The 20,217-nt window shown below is 47.5% G+C and overlaps 1 protein-coding gene across 5 annotated transcripts in view; it reads right to left on the reverse strand.

Moving 5' to 3' along the window:
* NFKB2 (nuclear factor kappa B subunit 2) overlaps positions 1-20,217 on the reverse strand; it is a 102,552-nt gene that overhangs the window by 36,697 nt on the left and 45,638 nt on the right. For all 5 annotated transcript variants that reach the window (XM_081329252.1, XM_081329251.1, XM_081329250.1 and 2 more), the window contains 2 exons: positions 10,793-10,978; positions 8,425-8,566 (listed from right to left, as the gene is read on the reverse strand). In XM_081329252.1, coding sequence (XP_081185378.1) covers positions 8,425-8,566; positions 10,793-10,978 — 328 coding nt within the window. The remainder of the gene's footprint in view (positions 1-8,424; positions 8,567-10,792; positions 10,979-20,217) is intronic.

The raw sequence follows: 20,217 nt of genomic DNA on the forward strand, positions 1-20,217 counted from the left end.
GCTAAAGTGGACATTGCAGCACCCCACTCAGAGGCAAAGGGGATGGTAAAGGCACTTATAGATTCAGGCTGCACCTGATGCTTGATTAGCCAGCCCACAGTACAAAAGTTAGAACTACATGTGAGAAAGTTTAGGAAGGCCATGAAGTTTGAACAAGTTGATGGCACCTTGGTAGGGGGGGCAAGGGTGCCTCCCAATTAATGGAGCAGGTGCAACTGAAATTTAGGGGCCACGAAGAGACAATTCAATTCCTGGTCGCCCCAACAATGGTTAAAGAGATGATTTTAGGGCTGGGTTAGGTAGCAAAGTGGGGATCCTGGATTTATTGGGAGACAGCCCCAAAGTGAGTGGTATGAAGAGGTGAAGTCCCAATCCCCCTGAGAAGGAAAAGGGGAAGCCTGAGCCGGGAGTAGAAGTGAGGAAAGTCTTTAGAGTACAGCAAAGCAGTATCAGAGAAGGGAGAGGAGCAGCAGGCCATCCCAAGAGAGTACCGAGACCTTATGGAGGCGTTCAGCAAGAAGGAGTACAAAGTCCTGCCCCCTCATCGCCCCACAGACTGTGCTATTGAGATCCTGCCTGGAGCGAAGCTCCCCAAGCCAAAGATGTATTCCATGACTCCAAAGGAGATGAAGGAGTTGAGGGACTACATTAACGAGGGGATTTATCCAAACAGCAAAATCTCGAGTGGTAGCACCCCTGCTATCTAAAGAGAAGAAAGATGTGTCGCCTGAGATTGTGCATTGATTTTTGTGATATTAACAGTGTGTGTGCAGAAAACATGTATCCCCTCCCCCTTATGAAGGACATGTTGTGACATTTAGCCAAGGGGAAAATATAAGGAGGTGCATTATCGAGTAAGGGTCAAGTAAGGCAACAAGTGAAAAATTGCCTTCAACTGCCTTTTGGACTGCAGGGGACCCCTGCCATATTTATGCAGCTCATAAATGGGGTACTGCATGAGCATTTATATAAGTGGGTTTTGGTGTACCTGGATGACATCCTCATCTACACTGAGACTATGGATGAACATGTGAAACTCATGCGACAGGTGCTGAAAAAACTGTTCGGACACTAATACACCAAACTGTCAAAATGTCAGTTTCACAAACTAGCATGGATTACTTAGTCTACCAAGTGTTCACTTTTGTACTGTGGCAGTCGGGATAGCGCATCAGCTAGGAAGTTTTTCCTTCCTGGTATGTACTTTAAACTAAAGATAAAATGGTTAAAGTACTGTGCCCATCGCACTTGCTTTGGGGACAATTTGCAGGGAGTTTTTAGTGCCTCTAAATTTTTGTGATCTGTCCATACTTCAAAAGGCACCTTGCTCCCTTCTAAATAGTGTTGCCAGGTTAATAGCCCCCACCTAATTGCAAAGGCCTCCTTCTCCCAGACTGTCCATCTCCTCTCACCTTCCGTGAATTTTTTATAGGTATAGGCACAAGTTGTAGGACTCCACTTTTATTCTTTTGTAGTAACACATCTCCGAATGCAACGTCACTGGCATATGCTTGAATTACAAAGGGTTCCCTGGGGCAGGGGTGCTTTAGGACCGGTTCAGCCACAAATAGTCTTTTTAAATTCTCAAAAGCTTTCTGGCAACTCATAGTCCATGCTAGTGGCTGGCCAGGTCATGGTTTTCCCCCTCCCTTGCCCATTTTGACTAATTCTGTAAGGAGTAGAGCAATCTTGGCAAAAGAGGGAATGAATTCATGGTAGAAATTGGCAAGCCCTAGGAAGCTTTGGAGCTGTTTGCAAGTGTTTGGGGGCTGCCATTCAATTATAGTTTTCACTTTGGCTGGGTTCATTTCGATGCCCTCATCGGAAATTCTATAGCTGAGATAATCTAATCAGGTTTCGTGAAATTAACATTTCGACAATTTGACATAAAGTTTGGCATTCAATAGTTTAACACTTCTCTGACCAGTTGTATGTGATCAGTCATATTCGTACTGTATATCAGAATGTCATTAAGATACACCAGAACCACTTTCTATAAATGTTCATGTAGGACCTCATTAATCAATTGCATAAACACGACTGGGGCTCCCTGCAGTCCAAATGGAATGACTTTGAATTGGTAGCTTCCCAAGGGGCAGTTGAAGGCCGTTTTCCACTCATCCCCCTCCTTTATTCTTACCCGGTAATATGCTTCTCTCAGGTCTAACTTGGTGAAGACACTCCCCTTTGCCAGGTGGGGTTAGCAAGTCTTTCAGGAGGGGTGAGGGTATTCATTTTCCACACTCACAGTGTTTAGGCCTTTATAGTCCACGCAGAGACGTAGAGACCCATCTTTTTTCTCTTTGAAAGGGGCTCCCACAGTAGACTTGGCCCGTTCGATGAATCCCGCTAGGTTTGTATCCACATATCGCTGCATCTCCTCCATTTCAAGGGGGGACATAGCGTAAATTCTTGGTTGGGGAAGTTTGGCCCCTGGTAATAGTTCAATGGAACAATCATTGGGCCGGTGAGGAGGCAAGGTATTGCATTCTTTCTCACTAAAGACCCCGTAGCCTTTGCTGGCCGGCCTTCTGACTCTCAGCCACTCACCCTGTGCGAACACCAAGTGAGAGCTGTATTGAAGGCTGTGAATCCCAGCAAAGCCGCAGGCCCAGATGGGGTGCTGGGGATAGTGGTCAGGAATTGTGCTGATCAATTAGCAGGGGTCCTGACAAGGATTTTTAACATCTCCTTGCATGTGTACCATCATGCTTGAAAGCAGCTACCATTGTCCCAGTCCCCAAGAAAACTGCAGTTGAGTGCCTGAATGACTAAAGACCCATTGCATTAATGTCTGTAGTCATGAAATGCTTCAAAAGATTGGTTCTCCAACATCTTAGGACATGCCTCTCACTGGACTTTGATAAACATCAATTTGCCTACAGGGGAAATAGGTCGACAGACGATGCCATAGCTACTGCTTTACACTCTGTAGCAAGTCATCTCGAGAGACCTGGAAGTTATGTCAGGATGCTTTTTGTTGACTACAGCTTGGCTTTCAACACCATTTTGCCGAGCATTCTCATCGAGAAGCTGACTGACTTGAAATTCTCCCCCGCCATCTGCGATTGGATTCAAGACTTTCTTAGGGATCGGTTACAAACAGTGAGGGTCGGGTCTGCTTTGTCCACCCCCCTGAAGCTTTGCACCGGCACGCCACAGGGCTGTGTGCTTAGCCCCTACCTGTACTCTTTATACACTTATTATTGTGTATCATCTGACCCATCCACTGCGATAATCAAGTTCGCAGATGATACAACTGTGGTGGGTCTTATTACAGGTGGGGATGAGACAGCATATAGGGCGGGGGTACAAAAACTATCCATATGGTGTAGTAACAACAACTTGCACCTAAACATTGGCAAGACGAAAGAGATGGTGTTAGACTTCCGGAGAAAAAAGGAGGAACCTGCCCCACTTTACATCGGGGAGGACTGTATAGAGTGAGTTTCCTCCTTTAAACTTCTGGAAGTCTACCTCTGTGAAGATCTGACCTGGAAAGTTAACACAACCCAGGTGGCTAGAAAGGCCCAACAGAGGCTTCACTTTCTTAGGGTCTTGCGGAAGAACAGGGTAGAACAATGGCTAATGACCCTCTTTTAAGAGAGCGTCCTCTCGTATGGTATTGTGGTTTGGTATGCTGGTCTGACAGCCGCGGACAGAAAAGTATTACAGAGGGTAGTGAGCACAGCACAAGACATTGTGGGCTGTTCCCTAACACCACTGGATGACATCGCCAGGGCTCGTTGCCTTGGAAGAGTGAGGAAGATTCTCAGGGATGACTCACACCCTGGACGGTATCTCTTTACTCTCCTACCATGTGGTAGGAGATATAGGAATATAGCCAGCCATACCAACAGGCTGAAAAATAGCTTTTATCCGTGGGCTGTTAGGCTTTTAAATGGGACATAATCTCTGTGAACTTATGCAGAATTGACTTGGGAGGCCAGTGTGTGGTGTAGTTGGTTCACATGGTGTGGTAGGATGGAGGGTTTATTGTCACTGTGTGTTGGGGGGAGAGAGCATGGGGGGAGGCTCAGCTAATCTCAATGTACACATGTTGTACTTTGACAATAAAGGTTTATTATTTAAACACCTCCACTAGGTCCTGGTACTTGCTGGGTATGAGCTGCTTGCCAGGTGGCCGCAAGGCAGCCATGTGCGCTTGCTCATTGGGTGGGCTAAAATCCCCTGTAACATCTGTTGAATCAAAGGGGGGGTCGGGCCCTATGGGTAATCTCACAGTTCTCATTCCTTTTTCCCACCAGATAAATGGGTTCCATTTGTCTAGCCAGGCTAGTCCTAGGATCACAGTCTCAGACATCTTTGGAGCTACCAGGAAGCGAATAAACTCCCAGTGCTCACCTATTTCCAGGTGTAAGGGCTCCGTTAATTGCATGACTAAAGTCCCTCCCATTAGAGAGCCATCGGCTTACTCAAACCTCACAGGTTTGGAGAGCGGCTTAGCCCATATGCCCAGTCTTAAGGCACATGACAGGCTAATGATGCATTGGGAGCAGCCAGTATCGACTAGCACTTTCAGGTCTACTTGTGCCCCTGACTTGGGGAGTATGAGTTTAGCAGGCAATAAAAAGGGTAGGATGCGTCGACTCACCATCGGGTTTTTCTCCCCTTCACTGTCACTGTTGAAAGAGGGTAGAAGGGGGGTGGATCCAGTCTGAGTTCCAGCGTCCTCCCATGTGTGACCTGTACAACAGGTTCCTGTGTTGTTGGATTTCTCTCCCTTTAGCCGCTGTGCAGGTCTCTTTCTCATTGCTGGTCCTGATCTGTTTTGCTGTTGGGGGAAGGGGACCGGGCATTTCACTGCTCGATGTCCCTGTTGTCCACATCGGAAACACTTAATTGCTGGGTCTACTGGTGGCTTGGGTCTTTCAGCCATCACAGTAGTTGGAGATCTTCATGGGGGCGACTGTCATTCAGGTTGTTCTGACCTTGGGTCAGGTTCAGGTAGGAGAGGCTTCTTATAGCAGGCAAGCTGAACATCTAATTTCACCGCTGCCTGGTACCATTCATGCACTTGGTCAGGTACAGCTCGGTAGATACATGCCAGAGAAAGGTAGTCATCTAACCCTTTTCTAAAAAGATGAATTATGGATTGCTGAGACCATCTCTCTATCCAACTGGTCAGCTTTCGAAACTCCCACACGTACTCTAGGGCAGGCCGGCCAGCTTGCTTTATCTTATGGATTTGCTCTTCCACTCTGAGGGCGATGGATGGGTCCCTTAGCCCCAGGAGGAAAAGGTGGGGGTCCTCCAATTCAGGGGCCTGCTCGTTATATAAATTGTTCAACCATTTGGATGATTCTCCCTCTAGGCTGGACACAATCACATCGACTACAGCACCTGGGTCCAGGTAGAGATAGGCCCAGCTATACAAATGAGACCGTATGCTGTTGAGGAAGAAAATCAGTTTCTCTGGATCCCCATCAAAGGTTGCTCTGAAGGGTGGGCTCATTAATGGTTGCTGGGGCCCCCATTGCTGCTGGCCCCACCCTGGTTGTTGGTTAAATGGTTGCTGGGGCCCCCACTGCTCTTGTTGTGTCTCCAGTTGCTGCTGGCCCCACTCTGGTTGCTGATCTAATGGCTGCCAGGGCCTCCACTGCTGCTGGCCCCACTGGTCCTGGTGTATGTTCAGGGGTTGCACGTTTGGATCCTGCTGCTGCCACCCTTGCTTTTGTCCTCCCACCAGCTCCTGATCGCCAGGCTTCTGCACCACCCCCAGCTGTAGCAAGGCTTCTATTAGCTGGGGCAAGCTCAGAGGTTGTTGGCCTTTCACTTGTGGGGGCTCCTCAAACTCCCATTACTGCAGAGGCTCCAGGCTGAGGTCCTCTGTCTCTATGGGTCTGGAGGGCTTGGCAGGGGACTCCTGGGTCTGGCAGTCAGTCTGATCTGCAGACAGGATTTTCCACTCAACCAGATTCTCAGTGGCTGAAGATCTGACATCTCCTCCCCATTCTGCTTCTGGGGCCTCTTGCCACACAGTCTGGCCTCCGTATTCTCTACTGGAGTGGTTCCAGCTTGACGACAAGATAAGCTCAGTTATCTGCTGATGTTGGAGATCGGCCCAAATTCATCTTCCCACAGAAAACTTTATTATTTCCACTTCATACGTTTCGCCAGCAACCAGGCTCTCCTTTTCCATCTTGAGAATTCTTCCCTGAATCTTTGCCAGCTTATCTCTCTTACCGGAGACAGCGGCAGGGGTTCAGGACCCCCCTTTGAAAGAAAGGAGATTCTGGCATGATGTCATGGTTCCGATGAATGAGACAAGTCAAACTAATTGCAGGCATATTATTTATCTAAAAAGTCTTAGTAATGAAACGAAACATCAGCACTCATAGAGGGACGCCAGAATCTGAAATCTCCTCCCCCCAACCCATTGTAACACACACACAATCCCCGCCCTTAGCTACATGTCATAAATCACATTATCCAATTAGTTTTACATATGAGGTCTCACCTCCCATTCTGTATGCGGGCTTTTCTAATCTTCTCAAAACAGTCGTTAGAAAATTCCCTCCCTTCAAGATTCAAAGTGAAGCAGTTTAAACAAAAGGCTGTCTCTTATAATGTCAGTGCAAAAACATGTCAACGTTTGCAGCATTGACAGTAGTGTACTTATTGTCTTCCAGGTTCCTTCCAACTTCTAGGGGGGGGCAGCCTTTCAAGCTTGAAAAACGTCATGCTGTTTCGGACATTTTTCCCCCTTGACTTGCCTACAAAACCAGGCAAGGAGAGTGGGGAGAATGGAATATGTGTGACAGCTATGAAGCTGCAACAGCCAAAACGCAAATGCAGTCCTAGGCTGCATCAACAGATTAGTATAAAGATCAGGATAAGTGTTCATACTGCTTTGTAAGGCCTTGCTAAAACTATACTTGGAATACTGCAAGACAAAGACCAGATTTGGAATACTGAGGTTTGGCCTCCACAATATAAGAAAAATGTTTAGACTCTAGAAAGAATGCAGAGAAAAGCTAAGGAATGGTTGCGGGAACTAAATATATCTAGTCTAACGAAGAGACGGATTAAGAGTGACATGATAATGGCTTTCCAATATTTGATGGTTTGTCATATACTAGGGACACGGTGGCTCAGTGGGTTAGGATGCTGAGCCTGTCGACTAGAAGGTCGGCAGTTTGGCGGGTCGAATCCCGAGTGCCGCGTAACAGAGTGAGCGCCTGTTACTCGTCCCAGCTTCTGCCCACCTAGCAGTTCAAAAGCACATAAAAATGCAAGTAGAAAAATAGGGACCACTACGGTGGGAAGGTAACAGCGTTCCATGTGCCTTTGGCATCTAGTCATGCCGGCCACATGACCACGGAGATGTCCTCGGCTTTGAAACGGAGATGAGCACCGCCCCCTAGAGTTGGAAACGACTAGCACGCATGTGTGGGGGAACCTGTACCTTTACCTTTACCTATATTGTCCTCCAAAGCACCTGAGGACAGAACAAGAAATAACAAATGGAAGCTTATTAAGGAGAGATCCAACCTAGAATTAAGAAGAACTTTCCTGTCAGCAAGAATAATTGATCAGTGGAATGGCTTGCCTCCAGAAGTCGTGGGTGCTCCATCACTGGAGCTTTTTAAGAAGAGATTAGACAGTAATTTATCCAGAATGGTATAGGGTCTCCTGCTTGAGCAGGCGGCTGGACTAGAAGCTCTCCAAGGCCTCTTCTAACTGTTATTCTGTATTCTGTATGGAGCCTGTTAATTAATCACTAATGTCATCCTCCTTTCTTTGTCTTTTCTAATTTGTCTGAGATTTTCCTGGCTTATTTGAATTTTCAAAATGATTTTAATGTATTTTATCTTCTTATGAAGGTCTACCAATTCCAATACTGTTTAACTTTATTTAGCAACCTCAATGCTTCTCATCCTGGCTTAGGTTTATGAATCAATTCTAATTCCTTTATCTTTATTTGTGATTTCCATCAGCATTCTTTTTTCTGGTTTGCTACAAGCTTCATTAAGATTCCTCTTATTGTAAGCCTTACTTGCCTCCCAAATAATTGTTTCTAACATCTCTGGGCTCATTTTTATTTTTTAAAAGCATTCTAATTGTTTTTCCTGTTGATTTTAATAAAAAAAATTACACACACACTCCCCATCATTTTGTATGACATTGGAGGGCTAAACGTTCACCAACTTAAGCATGATATCACATATTTCAGAAGAAGGAAAAACTATCTTGGTAGTGGGTTGAAGAATTCGTTTCTCACAAGGTTTGCTGAAAACAGGGATTACAGAATTCTTTAGTTAAGTCACAGCTGACATAAATTTGCACTGGAAGAGTATCCCTACAATGAGGAAAATACTAAACAGAGGCAAGTAATTTGAAGACTAATTCTCTGCAAATGATCTCAGACTAGGAGCCCTGATTTTTCCAAAATATACTTACGAATCTCCATTTTCATCCTGAGAAGCAGCTAGGTGTCTTTGCACGGCCAACAACATACGTGGATCAGCAGTAACTGCATAATCCAAAAGTGCCTGGGCACTTCGCCGAGCTACCATTAGCATCCAGGAACTGCATTCCTGAGCTAGGTAAAATGGGGAAAAGCAGACTATCAAAACAAGCAGCGCAAGCACAAAAAATTTCTGCTTATACAACTCCATCTTCCTATGCCTTTTTTCTTAAAAAGAGAATGATATCCAATTTACTGTAGTCAAGCAACTATTTTTATGCTGATAGTATGTAATGGGACAGATCTCAGTGTGCTTGTTCTTCAAAGTAAGTAATACTGGTGAATTACTTTGATCTAAGTCCACTTCCAAATACCTGTGTCAGTGCAAAAACATTCTAGGTGAGTTGGTTATGGCAGCAGCATGGGCTTGCCAGGAGATTTGAGTAGTTTAGTTATCTACAGTTCGGCTGATGTTGGCAACACAAAAGCATGGGCTATTCACTAGTTCCCAGTTAGTTGCAGTTGGTACAGGTAGTCTTCGACTTACGACCAGTCACTTAGTGACTATTCAAAGTTACAACGGGCCTCTCTAGATATTTATGACCTGGATTTGAAGTTTCGTTTGCAACAACCCCCCCCCAAGGTCTCATGATCACGTGTTGGGCACTCAGCAACTAGCCTTCATTTATGGCCATCTGCAGCATCCTGTGGTCACACGACTGCAATTTACAACTTTTTTTTACCAGAAATCAGCATTTACTTCTGGTTTCTGGCAAAAAACATTCATTGTGGATAATGGATTTGCTTAATAACTGCAGCATTCACTTAATGACCATCGCAGAGTCATGTGCTGACCTGCTTAAAGGACTGGCACAACTTACAACTATAATTCTGGGCTCAGTTGTGGTCGTTAAGTCAAGGCCTACCTAGACAGAAGAGAAAGAAAACTAGAAAACTTTGGAAGGCATGAAAAGGAATGACTAGATCTCTATATGTTTCATCGTTCTGTATACCCATTTATTCACTGGAAAATAAAAGTGTGAATTCTCGAGAGTTTCTATGTATCTTGATGATGTAGTACATCTCTGACAGAAAAACAAAACATGTTACCCCAAAAACATTAGTTATTTTTACAAGGAAAAACACTAATATACTTCTAAATATAAGTCACAAACATTTTGAATCAGATAAGAGAAAAAGAAAGCTTCCAACTTGACCACTCTACTCTGGTTTATGAGCAAATTCTCTAGTACTTGAACGTCCCTTTTTAAAACTATTGATAATTCAGTAACTGAACTATCAGTTCAGTGAACTACTGATAATAAGAGTAACTGAGTTCACATATATTATGTTAGACTAGACTTGCTTGCAGAGCTAACCTTGTAGTAAATAGCACTTAGCGCTTAGCTATAGCACGTACCCTTATATACTGCTTCATAGTGCTTTACAGCACTCCCTAAGCAGTTTACTGAGTCAGCATACTGCCCTCAATAATCTGGGTCCTCATTTTACTGACCTTAGAAGGATGGAAGGCTGAGTCAACCTTGAGCCAGTGAGGATCGAACTCCTGGCATTGGGCAGTTAGCCTGCAACACTGCGTTCTAAACACTGCAGTAGTTTATAGAGCCTCTGTCAACGCTGTGACGAACTGAAGCCATTTTCACTTCATCTTCATTGCCACATATTTAGATTAGAAGTTGCCAGTTGCAATTCCCACCCCAATTAGATGTCATAAATCACATTCACCAATTGTTAGAAAATGTGGGCACTCCTCCCAGCTGTCCAGCCTGCCAAGGTGTTGTCAGTTAACCAAAACAATTCAAATGTATGGGAACCAAGGTCATTGCTGATAATATTTTGGCAGGCTGGATAGCTGGAAAGAGTGCCTGCAGTTTCTAACAATTGGTGAATGTGGTTTATGACCTCTAATTGGGGTGGGAATTGCAACTGGCAACTTTGTAACCAAGGGGAGGGGAATTTAGTCTAAACCTTTTAAAAAAATTAAGCTGGCAGCTCAGGTTCGAGACACAAGTGCCACGCAACAAAATAAGCTCCCATTACTTGCCCCAGCTCCTGCCAACCTAGCAGTTCGAAAGCATGCTAATGTGAATAAATGTGAAAAGATAAAACAGCATTCCATGTGCACCAGTGTATAGTCATGCTGGTCACATGACCATAAAATTGTCTTCAGACAACACTGGCTCTCTCAACTAATGGAGATGAGCATTGCCCCCTAAAATTGGACATGATTGTGCTGGGAAAGCTTTACTTTTACCTTTAGAAGTCGCAACAATGAAAGCTGAATTCTGGATGCTTCCCAAACAAAGAAAAAATAGTTTTTGCTTATCTCCCCAGCCATACCATGCTGCAGCAATTTAATATAATCGCTGTCATCTTCTGAAGGATGATGTTCACTATCTTTCAGTCTAGCAGTTTTGGGCATCTGGATACCTCTTCCACCCTTATAGTTGCCTATAGGATGCGATCCAGATAGGTAGATGCTGTTGTTATATGGACTATATCCTGAGGAATGCCAGGGACTCCCAGCTAGAAGAGCAGAACAAAAAAAGGCCATGCAATTTAAAGTATATATGTTTAAAAAGAGACATTTTAACTCTTTTCATAATCATATTGGTTGTTGCTGTAAGAACTACCTAAAAAGTCAAGTCTTTTTTTGCAAGCTTTGTATATATGCAAAATGATCACATGCTTTGTAAGGGCACTGTGGCCACAATAAATGACAATTCATAAGAGAACTATAACTACCACTCAAGTATTCAGCTACTGTATTTTATTTACTTCAGACTGATAATAAAACTATAAGAACTGATTACTTTCAACTCCGCTTCACATCATGGCATCACAGGTGAGGGAAAAGCAGGGCTCCAATTCCCATGGGTGATTTCTCCCTGTCAGGGGCCTTAAAAGGGTTTAAAGTCACCTCAGAGAGGCGATAAACCCTTGTCGATCACGGAAAGACTGTTTGATCAATCTGTTTGATCAAAGGAAAGCCCTCTAAACCAGCAGGGGAAAGACAAGCTACATTCATGTGATAAGTCAGAAGAAATAAATTGTTATTTAGAAATTGTGGGCATTGTGTTTGGAACTAGGTAAGACTGTTTTTTCTTTTTCTACTATTTGGCTACTGAGTCCCTGAAAAAGATAAATTCCCCAAAAGCAAAAACAAACAAACAAACAAAAATCAGAAGCAAGAGGGAAGGAGATTTTTGCCCCTTCCCTCCAAAAAAATGAACAAAGTGATTTAATCCTTGTTTTGGGGACAGAAACAGAGAAGAATACAACATTAAATTGAAAATAACATAAGGAAATAATATAAAGACATAGCTTTCACAAACTTGGCAATTTAGAGAATTCTTAAAACTTTTTTGAAAAAAGATTGGGCAAAACTTAAGAACTAGGCTTCCTTTTAAGTGTTGGAAGATGGATACCTAATGACATCTACTGGTGGAATACAGGCATAGCACCTAAATTTATTATATCTGGAGTGAACTTAGCATGAAGCCCAGACATAGATAATAAGTTAGTCTCTTTGATGTCTCTGGAACTCTGCAGGCAGCAGCTGGAAATAGAGAAAAAAACTTTGGGTTGTTCTCTGCATGGTACAGATTGTTTTGAAACTTGCTGACCTTCTTGGATTATCAACAATGATTGACTTTTAATTACAAAAATTAGAGACAGACAAAAAAGTTGCCTTTCGATTACCGTATATACTTGAGTATAAGCCGAATTTTTCAGCCCACTTTTTGGGCTGAAAAATTCCACTTCGGCTTATACTCCAGTCAACAAAAAAACTTACCGAGGACTTGTGCGCGGCCGAGGCTTTGGTGCTTCCGGGATCGCGCACACCTCTCCCAAGCCACCGCCGTCCGAGACCTGCCGACGTTTCGGGAGGTTTGGGGAGGTGCGCGCGCACCTCCCCAAACCTCCCCAAACGTCGGCCGGTCTCCGTTCCTCCGCACCCTGCCTGCCTGCTTCTTTCCGCAGCGGAAAGAAGCAGGCAGGCAGGGCGCGGAGGAACGGAGACCTGCCGACGTTTGGGGAGGTTTGGGCGCCTCCCCAAACCTCCCCAAACGTCGGCAGGTCTCCGTTCCTCCTGCCGACGTTTGGGGAGGTTTGGGCGCCTCCCCAAACCTCCCCAGGTCTCCGTTCCTCCGCGCAGACCTGCCGACGTTTGGGGAGGTTTGGGCGCCTCCCCAAACCTCCCCAAACGTCAGCAGGTCTCCGTTCCTCCTGCCGACGTTTGGGGAGGTTTGGGCACCTCCCCAAACCTCCCCAGGTCTCCGTTCCTCCGCACAGACCTGCCGACGTTTGGGGAGGTTTGGGCGCCTCCCCAAACCTCCCCAGGTCTCCGTTCCTCCTGCCGACGTTTGGGGAGGTTTGGGCGCCTCCCCAGGTCTCCGTTCCTCCGCGCAGACCTGCCGACGTTTGGGGAGCTTTGGGCGCCTCCCCAAACCTCCCCAAACGTCGGCAGGTCTCCGTTCCGCCTGCCGACGTTTGGGGAGGTTTGGGCACCTCCCCAAACCTCCCCAGGTCTCCGTTCCTCCGCGCAGACCTGCCGACGTTTGGGGAGGTTTGGGCGCCTCCCCAAACCTCCCCAGGTCTCCGTTCCTCCTGCCGACGTTTGGGGAGGTTTGGGCGCCTCCCCAGGTCTCCGTTCCTCCGCACAGACCTGCCGACGTTTGGGGAGGTTTGGGCGCCTCCCCAAACCTCCCCAAACGTCGGCAGGTCTCCGTTCCTCCTGCCGACGTTTGGGGAGGTTTGGGCGCCTCCCCAAACCTCCCCAGGTCTCCGTTCCTCCGCGCAGACCTGCCGACGTTTGGGGAGGTTTGGGCGCCTCCCCAAACCTCCCCAAACATCGGCAGGTCTCCGTTCCTCCTGCCGACGTTTGGGGAGGTTTGGGCACCTCCCCAAACCTCCCCAGGTCTCCGTTCCTCCGCGCAGACCTGCCGACGTTTGGGGAGGTTTGGGCGCCTCCCCAAACGTCGGCAGGTCTCCGTTCCTCCGCGCAGACCTGCCGACGTTTGGGGAGGTTTGGGCGCCTCCCCAAACCTCCCCAGGTCTCCGTTCCTCCTGCCGACGTTTGGGGAGGTTTGGGCGCCTCCCCAAACCTCCCCAGGTCTCCGTTCCTCCGCGCAGACCTGCCGACGTTTGGGGAGGTTTGGGCGCCTCCCCAAACCTCCCCAGGTCTCCGTTCCTCCTGCCGACGTTTGGGGAGGTTTAGGCGCCTCCCCAGGTCTCCGTTCCTCCGCACAGACCTGCCGACGTTTGGGGAGGTTTGGGCGCCTCCCCAAACCTCCCCAAACGTCGGCAGGTCTCCGTTCCTCCTGCCGATGTTTGGGGAGGTTTGGGCGCCTCCCCAAACCTCCCCAGGTCTCCGTTCCTCCGCGCAGACCTGCCGACGTTTGGGGAGGTTTGGGCGCCTCCCCAAACCTCCCCAAACGTCGGCAGGTCTCCGTTCCTCCTGCCGACGTTTGGGGAGGTTTGGGCACCTCCCCAAACCTCCCCAGGTCTCCGTTCCTCCGCGCAGACCTGCCGACGTTTGGGGAGGTTTGGGCGCCTCCCCAAACCTCCCCAGGTCTCCGTTCCTCCGCGCAGACCTGCCGACGTTTGGGGAGGTTTGGGCGCCTCCCCAAACCTCCCCAGGTCTCCGTTCCTCCTGCCGATGTTTGGGGAGGTTTGGGCGCCTCCCCAAACCTCCCCAGGTCTCCGTTCCTCTGCGCAGACCTGCCGACGTTTGGGGAGGTTTGGGCGCCTCCCCAAACCTCCCCAAACGTCGGCAGGTCTCCGTTCCTCCTGCCGACGTTTGGGGAGGTTTGGGCACCTCCCCAAACCTCCCCAGGTCTCCGTTCCTCCGCGCAGACCTGCCGACGTTTGGGTAGGTTTGGGCGCCTCCCCAAACCTCGGCAGGTCTCCGTTCCTCCGCGCAGACCTGCCGACGTTTGGGGAGGTTTGGGCGCCTCCCCAAACCTCCCCAAACGTCGCGCAGACCTGCCGACGTTTGGGGAGGCGCCCAAACCTCCCCAAACGTCGGCAGGTCTGCGCGGAGGAACGGAGACCTGGGGAGGTTTGGGGAGGCGCCCAAACCTCCCCAAACGTCGGCAGGAGGAACGGAGACCTGGGGAGGTTTGGGGAGGCGCCCAAACCTCCCCAAACGTCGGCAGGTCTGTGCGGAGGAACGGAGACCTGGGGAGGTTTGGGGAGGCGCCCAAACCTCCCCAAATGTCGGCAGGTCTGCGCGGAGGAACGGAGACCTGGGGAGGTTTGGGGAGGCGCCCAAACCTCCCCAAACGTCGGCAGGTCTGCGCGGAGGAACGGAGACCTGGGGAGGTTTGGGGAGGCGCCCAAACCTCCCCAAACGTCGGCAGGAGGAACGGACACCTGGGGAGGTTTGGGGAGGCGCCCAAACCTCCCCAAACATCGGCAGGTCTGCGCGGAGGAACAGAGACCTGGGGAGGTTTGGGGAGGTGCCCAAACCTCCCCAAACGTCGGCAGGAGGAACGGAGACCTGCCGACGTTTGGGGAGGTTTGGGGAGGCGCCCAAACCTCCCCAAACGTCGGCAGGTCTGCGCGGAGGAACGGAGACCTGCCGACGTTTGGGGAGGTTTGGGGAGGTGCGCGCGCACCTCCCCAAACCTCCCCAAACTTCGGCAGGTCTCCGGACGGCGGCGGCTTGGGAGAGGTGCGCGCGATCCTGGAAGCACCGAAGCCTCGGCCGCGCGCAAGTCCTCGGTAAGCTCCGGGCGGTCACTTGCTTCGCGTCTCCTGAGGGAAAGGGGGGCGACTGGAGCGGGCGTGTTTCCTCGCCTGCTGGGCGCCGCGATTTGCCCGGGGAACGCGCGGGCCCCGAATGGCAGCGTGGAGCGAGGAAGCGGACAGCCAGGGCTTCCCCGAGAGCCGCGGCCACACAGGGTATTCCTGTGTATTCAGGCTTGCAAAATGGCGGATCGAGCCTCTGCTGGCGGCAGAGGCTTGCAGAGCGCGGATCCAGCCTCCGCCGGCGGCGGAGGCTTGCAGAACGGCGGATCGGCTTATACTCGAGTCAACAACTTTTCCCAGTTTTTGGGGGTGAAATTGGGGGTCTCGGCTTATACTTGAGTCGGCTTATACTCAAGTATATACGGTATCTCTGTCTGGGGGAAACGTATAGATTGGCTTTATGACAGCTGGACATTTTGGATTACAAATATTGGTTGATTGACAATGCCAGTAGGGTAGATGCCGGCTCAAGCAGGATACCATCTCAGAGAAGTGACTGTCCAGTCTCTTCTTAAAAACCTCCAGTGATGGAGTGCCCACAATTTCTGAAAGAAAGCTGTTCCACTGGTTAATTATCCTCACTGATAGGAAGTTTCTCCTTAATTCCAGGTTGCCTCTCTCTTTGGTTAGTGTCCAACCAGTTTCTTGTCCTGCCCTCTGGTGCTTTGAAAAATAATTTGACCCCCTCTTCTTTGTGGCAGCCTCTCAAATACTGGAATACTGCTATAATGTCACCCCTATTTCTTCTTTTCTTTAGACTAGCCAAACCATGTCCTGCAGCTGTTCATGTGTTTTAGTCTCCAGGCCTTGGATCATCTTAGCTGCTTTTCTCTGAACTGTTTCCAAGGTCTCAACATCTTTTTTGTAGTATGGTGAACAAAATTGGTTACAGAATTCCAGGTGTGGTCTCACTAGGGTTTTATAAAGTGGTACTAATACTTTGCGTGATCTTGATTCTACGCCTCTGTTTATGTGACCCATGATTGTATTAGCTTTTTTGGCGGCGGCTGCACATTGCTGGCTCATAGTCAAGAGATCGTCCACTAGGACTCCAAGGTCCCTCTCACAGTTACTGTTTTGAGCAAGATCTCACCTAATCTCTACTTATACCTTTGATTTTTCCTGCCTAAATGTAAAACTTTGCTTTTCTCCACATTAAAGTTCATTTTGTTGGATAGGGCCCATTGTTCAAGTTTGTCAAGAGCTTTTTGAATCCTGAGCTTGTCTTCTGGGGTGTTGGCTATTCCTGCCAGTTTAGTGTTGTCTGCAAATTTGATGAGTTCCTGTTCTATTCCCTCATCTAAGCCATTGATGAAGATACTGAACAGTACTGGGCCAAAGACAGAGCCTTATGGTACCCCACTGCTTACTTCTCTCCATGTGGATGTAGTACTATTGAGGACTACTCACTGAGTACAGTTTGTCAGCCAGCTACAAATCCATCTGGTGGTGATGTTGTCTGTTCCACCTTTTTCTAGCTTACCAAGCAGTAGATTGCGGTCTACTTTGTCAAATGCCTTACTAAAATGTAAGTATACTATGTCCACAGTGTTTAGCTGGTCTATTAATTTGGTGACTTTATCAAAGAATGAAATAAAATCAATTTGGCATGATCTGTTTTTAACAAACCCCTGCTGGCTACCAGTTATAACTTTGTTTGCTTCTAGTTGTTCACAGATCTGCTTTTTGATTCTTTTCCAGGATCTTCCCAGGTATTGCTGTTAGACTGATTGGGCTGTAGTTTCCTGGATCTGTTTTTTTTCCTTCTTTCTTGAAGATGTGAACCACATCAGCCCTTTTCCAATCCTCAGGTGCTTCTCCAGTGCTCCAGGATTTTTGAAAGATATATGGTGCAATGGTTCTGAGATAACATCTGCCAGCTCCTTCAGAAGTCTGGAATGTAAACTGTCAGGTCCTAGTGATTTATATTTATCAAGGTCAGATAGGTGTTCTCTTACCGTTTTCTTCCTTATTTTAATTTTTGTCTTTTGCAGATGTCATGGTTCCAACTAATGAGACAGATCAAAGAACATTCCAGCATTGTTTATTCTAAAAAGTCTATAATAATGAGAACAAAGCATTGGCACTCACGGATGGATGTCAGAATCTGAATTCTCCTCCCCTGAACACATCGTATCATACACAATTCCCTCCCTTAATTACACGTCATAAATCACATTCTCCAATTAGTTTAACATGCAAAGTTTCACTTGCTTTCTGTAGAGTGCCATCCCTTATCTTAATTAAAACAACTGGGCTAACATTTCCCCCCAGCTTCATTGATTCAAAGCAAAAACAGTTTAAAGGAAAAGGCTGCCTCTTATATTGTCAGAGCAAAAACATCCAATGTTTGCAGCATTGACATCCGGCCACCCTTACAAAAAGGATAGATCCTGTAATGTAAACATATGTCAGGGATTATCTCTTGGTCTGTTGGGGATTTTTTCATGAAACTTTTTGATGAGTTGGTCAGCCTTCACATCGCTAGATTTCACCCAAGTAGCTTCAGACAGCGAGTACCCCTTCCATTCTACTAGGTACTGCAATTTCCCTTTAAAGATTCTAGAGTCAAGAATGCCTTTGACTTCATAGTGTCTCTGACCCGCTACTACGAGGGGCCTGGGCGCCTTCTTAGGGGGAGGTCTTAAGGTGGAGTCCCAGAAAGATTTCAGCAGGTTGCAATGGAAGACAGGGTGATCTTTCCCTAAAAGCCTAGGGAGTTTTAATTCTACTGTGACGGGGTTGATGATCCCTACGAGGGGGAAAGGTCCCAAGAATTTTGGTCCTAATTTCTTGCTGGGTAATTTGAGACATAAATATTTAGTTGACAGATAAACCTTTTTCCCAACTTGGAATGTTCTTTGGGGAGCCCTCTTTTTATCAGCCTGTTTTTTATAAGTCTCAGAAGACTTTTTAAACACCATTTTCTTATTTCTCCAAACCTCTTCCCACCCCCTCACCCATTGATCAAGTGTCTGGGAAACGGAGGGCACCTGAGGGTAGTCAGGCATTGGGCTGAACGCTTTTCCTGTGGCTAGTCTGAAAGGCATGTAGCCGGTGCTGCTGTGAACAGAATTATTGTAAGCCACCTCGGGGAAAGGGAGGAGGTCAGTCTAGATTGTCTGTTGGTAGGAAACATATGATAAGCCTTGAGATGATCTAATTAATTTAAGAAATTTCCTCCAAAATTTCACTGCAAACTGCACTCCTCTATCCGAAATTATTCGCTTGGGGCACTATGCAGTCGGTAGATCTTTTTCAGGAACAATTTAGTCAGTCGTTGGGCAGATGGGAGTCCTTTGCAGGCAATAAAATGAGCCTGTTTCGAAAACAGGTCTATCACAGTCCAGATGACAGTATTTCCTCTACTTTTGGGCAGGTCTACTATAACGTCCATAGCTATTTCTTCCCATGGTTGAGAAGGGTCTGCCACCGGCTGCAGTAACCAAGGGATTTTCCCTGGAATTCTTTTCATGGTGGCACATACGGTACAACTCCTGACATAGTTTTCTACATCTTGTTTTAGCCCCGGTCACCAAAATTGCCAGCAGATGAGGTGTAGAGTTTTTAAATATCCAAAGTGTCCAGCCTGTTTTACATCATGGCTGTGTTTGAGAGCATTGAGATGGTGGGCTTCAGGTAGATACAATTCCCCCCTCCTGTATGCCAAGCCATCCCTGCATGTTAAGGTTTGATTATCTTTGAACCATTGATCGGTGAGGAGCTCTCGTTTTATCTTCCTCGCTCCCAAGTCATCAGGATTAGGGGTTCTGTGAGGTGTGAGTTGTGCCGCAGGTTGTGAACTGAGGATAATTGCCTCGTTGACCTCTTCACGTTCACTTTTGTACTGGGGCAATTGGGATAGCGCATCAGTTAAGAGGTTTTTTCTCCTGGTATGTACTTTAGACTGAAGTTGAAACAATTAAAGTACTGTGCCCACCGCACTTTTGGGGACAGTTTGTGGGGGGGTGTCTTCATTGCCTCTAGGTTTTTGTGATCTGTCCATACTTCAAATGGCACTTTGCGCCCCTCTAATGTCACCAGTTTAACAGGCTCCACCTAATGGCGAAGGCCTCCTTCTCCCAGATTGTCCATTTCTTCTCGCCTTCAGTGAATTTTTTGGAGGTGTAGGCACAGGGTTGTAGGACTTTTGTTCTTTTGCAGTAATACAGCTCCGACTGCAATGTTGCTGGCGTCAGCTTGGATTATGAAGGGCTCCCCTGGGCATGGATGCTTTAGGACTGGTTCAGCAGCAAATAGTCTTTTTAAATTCTCAAAAACTGTTTGACAGCTCATCGTCCAAGCAAGTGGTTGGCCCGGTTGTGGCTTCCCTCCTCCTTTGCCTGAGTAGTTCTGTAAGGGGTAGAGCAATCTCAGCAAAGGAGGGGATGAATTGGCGATAAAAGTTGTTGTTGTTGTTGTTGTTGTTAGTTGCGAAGTCGTGTCCGACCCATCGCGACCCTATGGACAATGTTCCTCCAGGCCTTCCTGTCCTCTACCATCTTCTGGAGTCCAGTTAAGCTCACGCCTACTGCTTCAGTGACTCCATCCAGCCACCTCATTCTCTGTCGTCCCCTTCTTCTATTGCCCTCAATCTTTCCCAGCATTAGGCTCTTCTCCAGTGAGTCCTTCCTCCTCATTAGGTGGCCAAAGTATTTGAGTTTTAGCTTCAGGATCTGGCCTTCTAAAGAGCAGTCAGGGTTGATCTCCTCTAGGACTGACCGGTTTGATCGCCTTGCAGTCCAAGGGACTCGCAGGAGTCTTCTCCAGCACCAGAGTTCAAAGGCCTCAATTCTTTTGCGCTCAGCCTTTCTTATGGTCCACTTTCACTGCCATACATTGCAACTGGGAAGACCATAGCCTTGACTATACGCACTTTTGTTGACAGGGTGATGTCTCTGCTTTTTAGTGTGCTGTCTAGATTTGCCATGGCTTTCCTCCCCAGGAGCAAGCGTCTTTTAATTTTTATTGACTGTATAGAGCTTCTCCATCTTTGGCTGCAGAGTACA

This window comes from Vipera berus, assembly GCF_964194415.1.
Source record: "Vipera berus genome assembly, chromosome: 5".
Classification (NCBI taxonomy): domain Eukaryota; kingdom Metazoa; phylum Chordata; class Lepidosauria; order Squamata; family Viperidae; genus Vipera; species Vipera berus.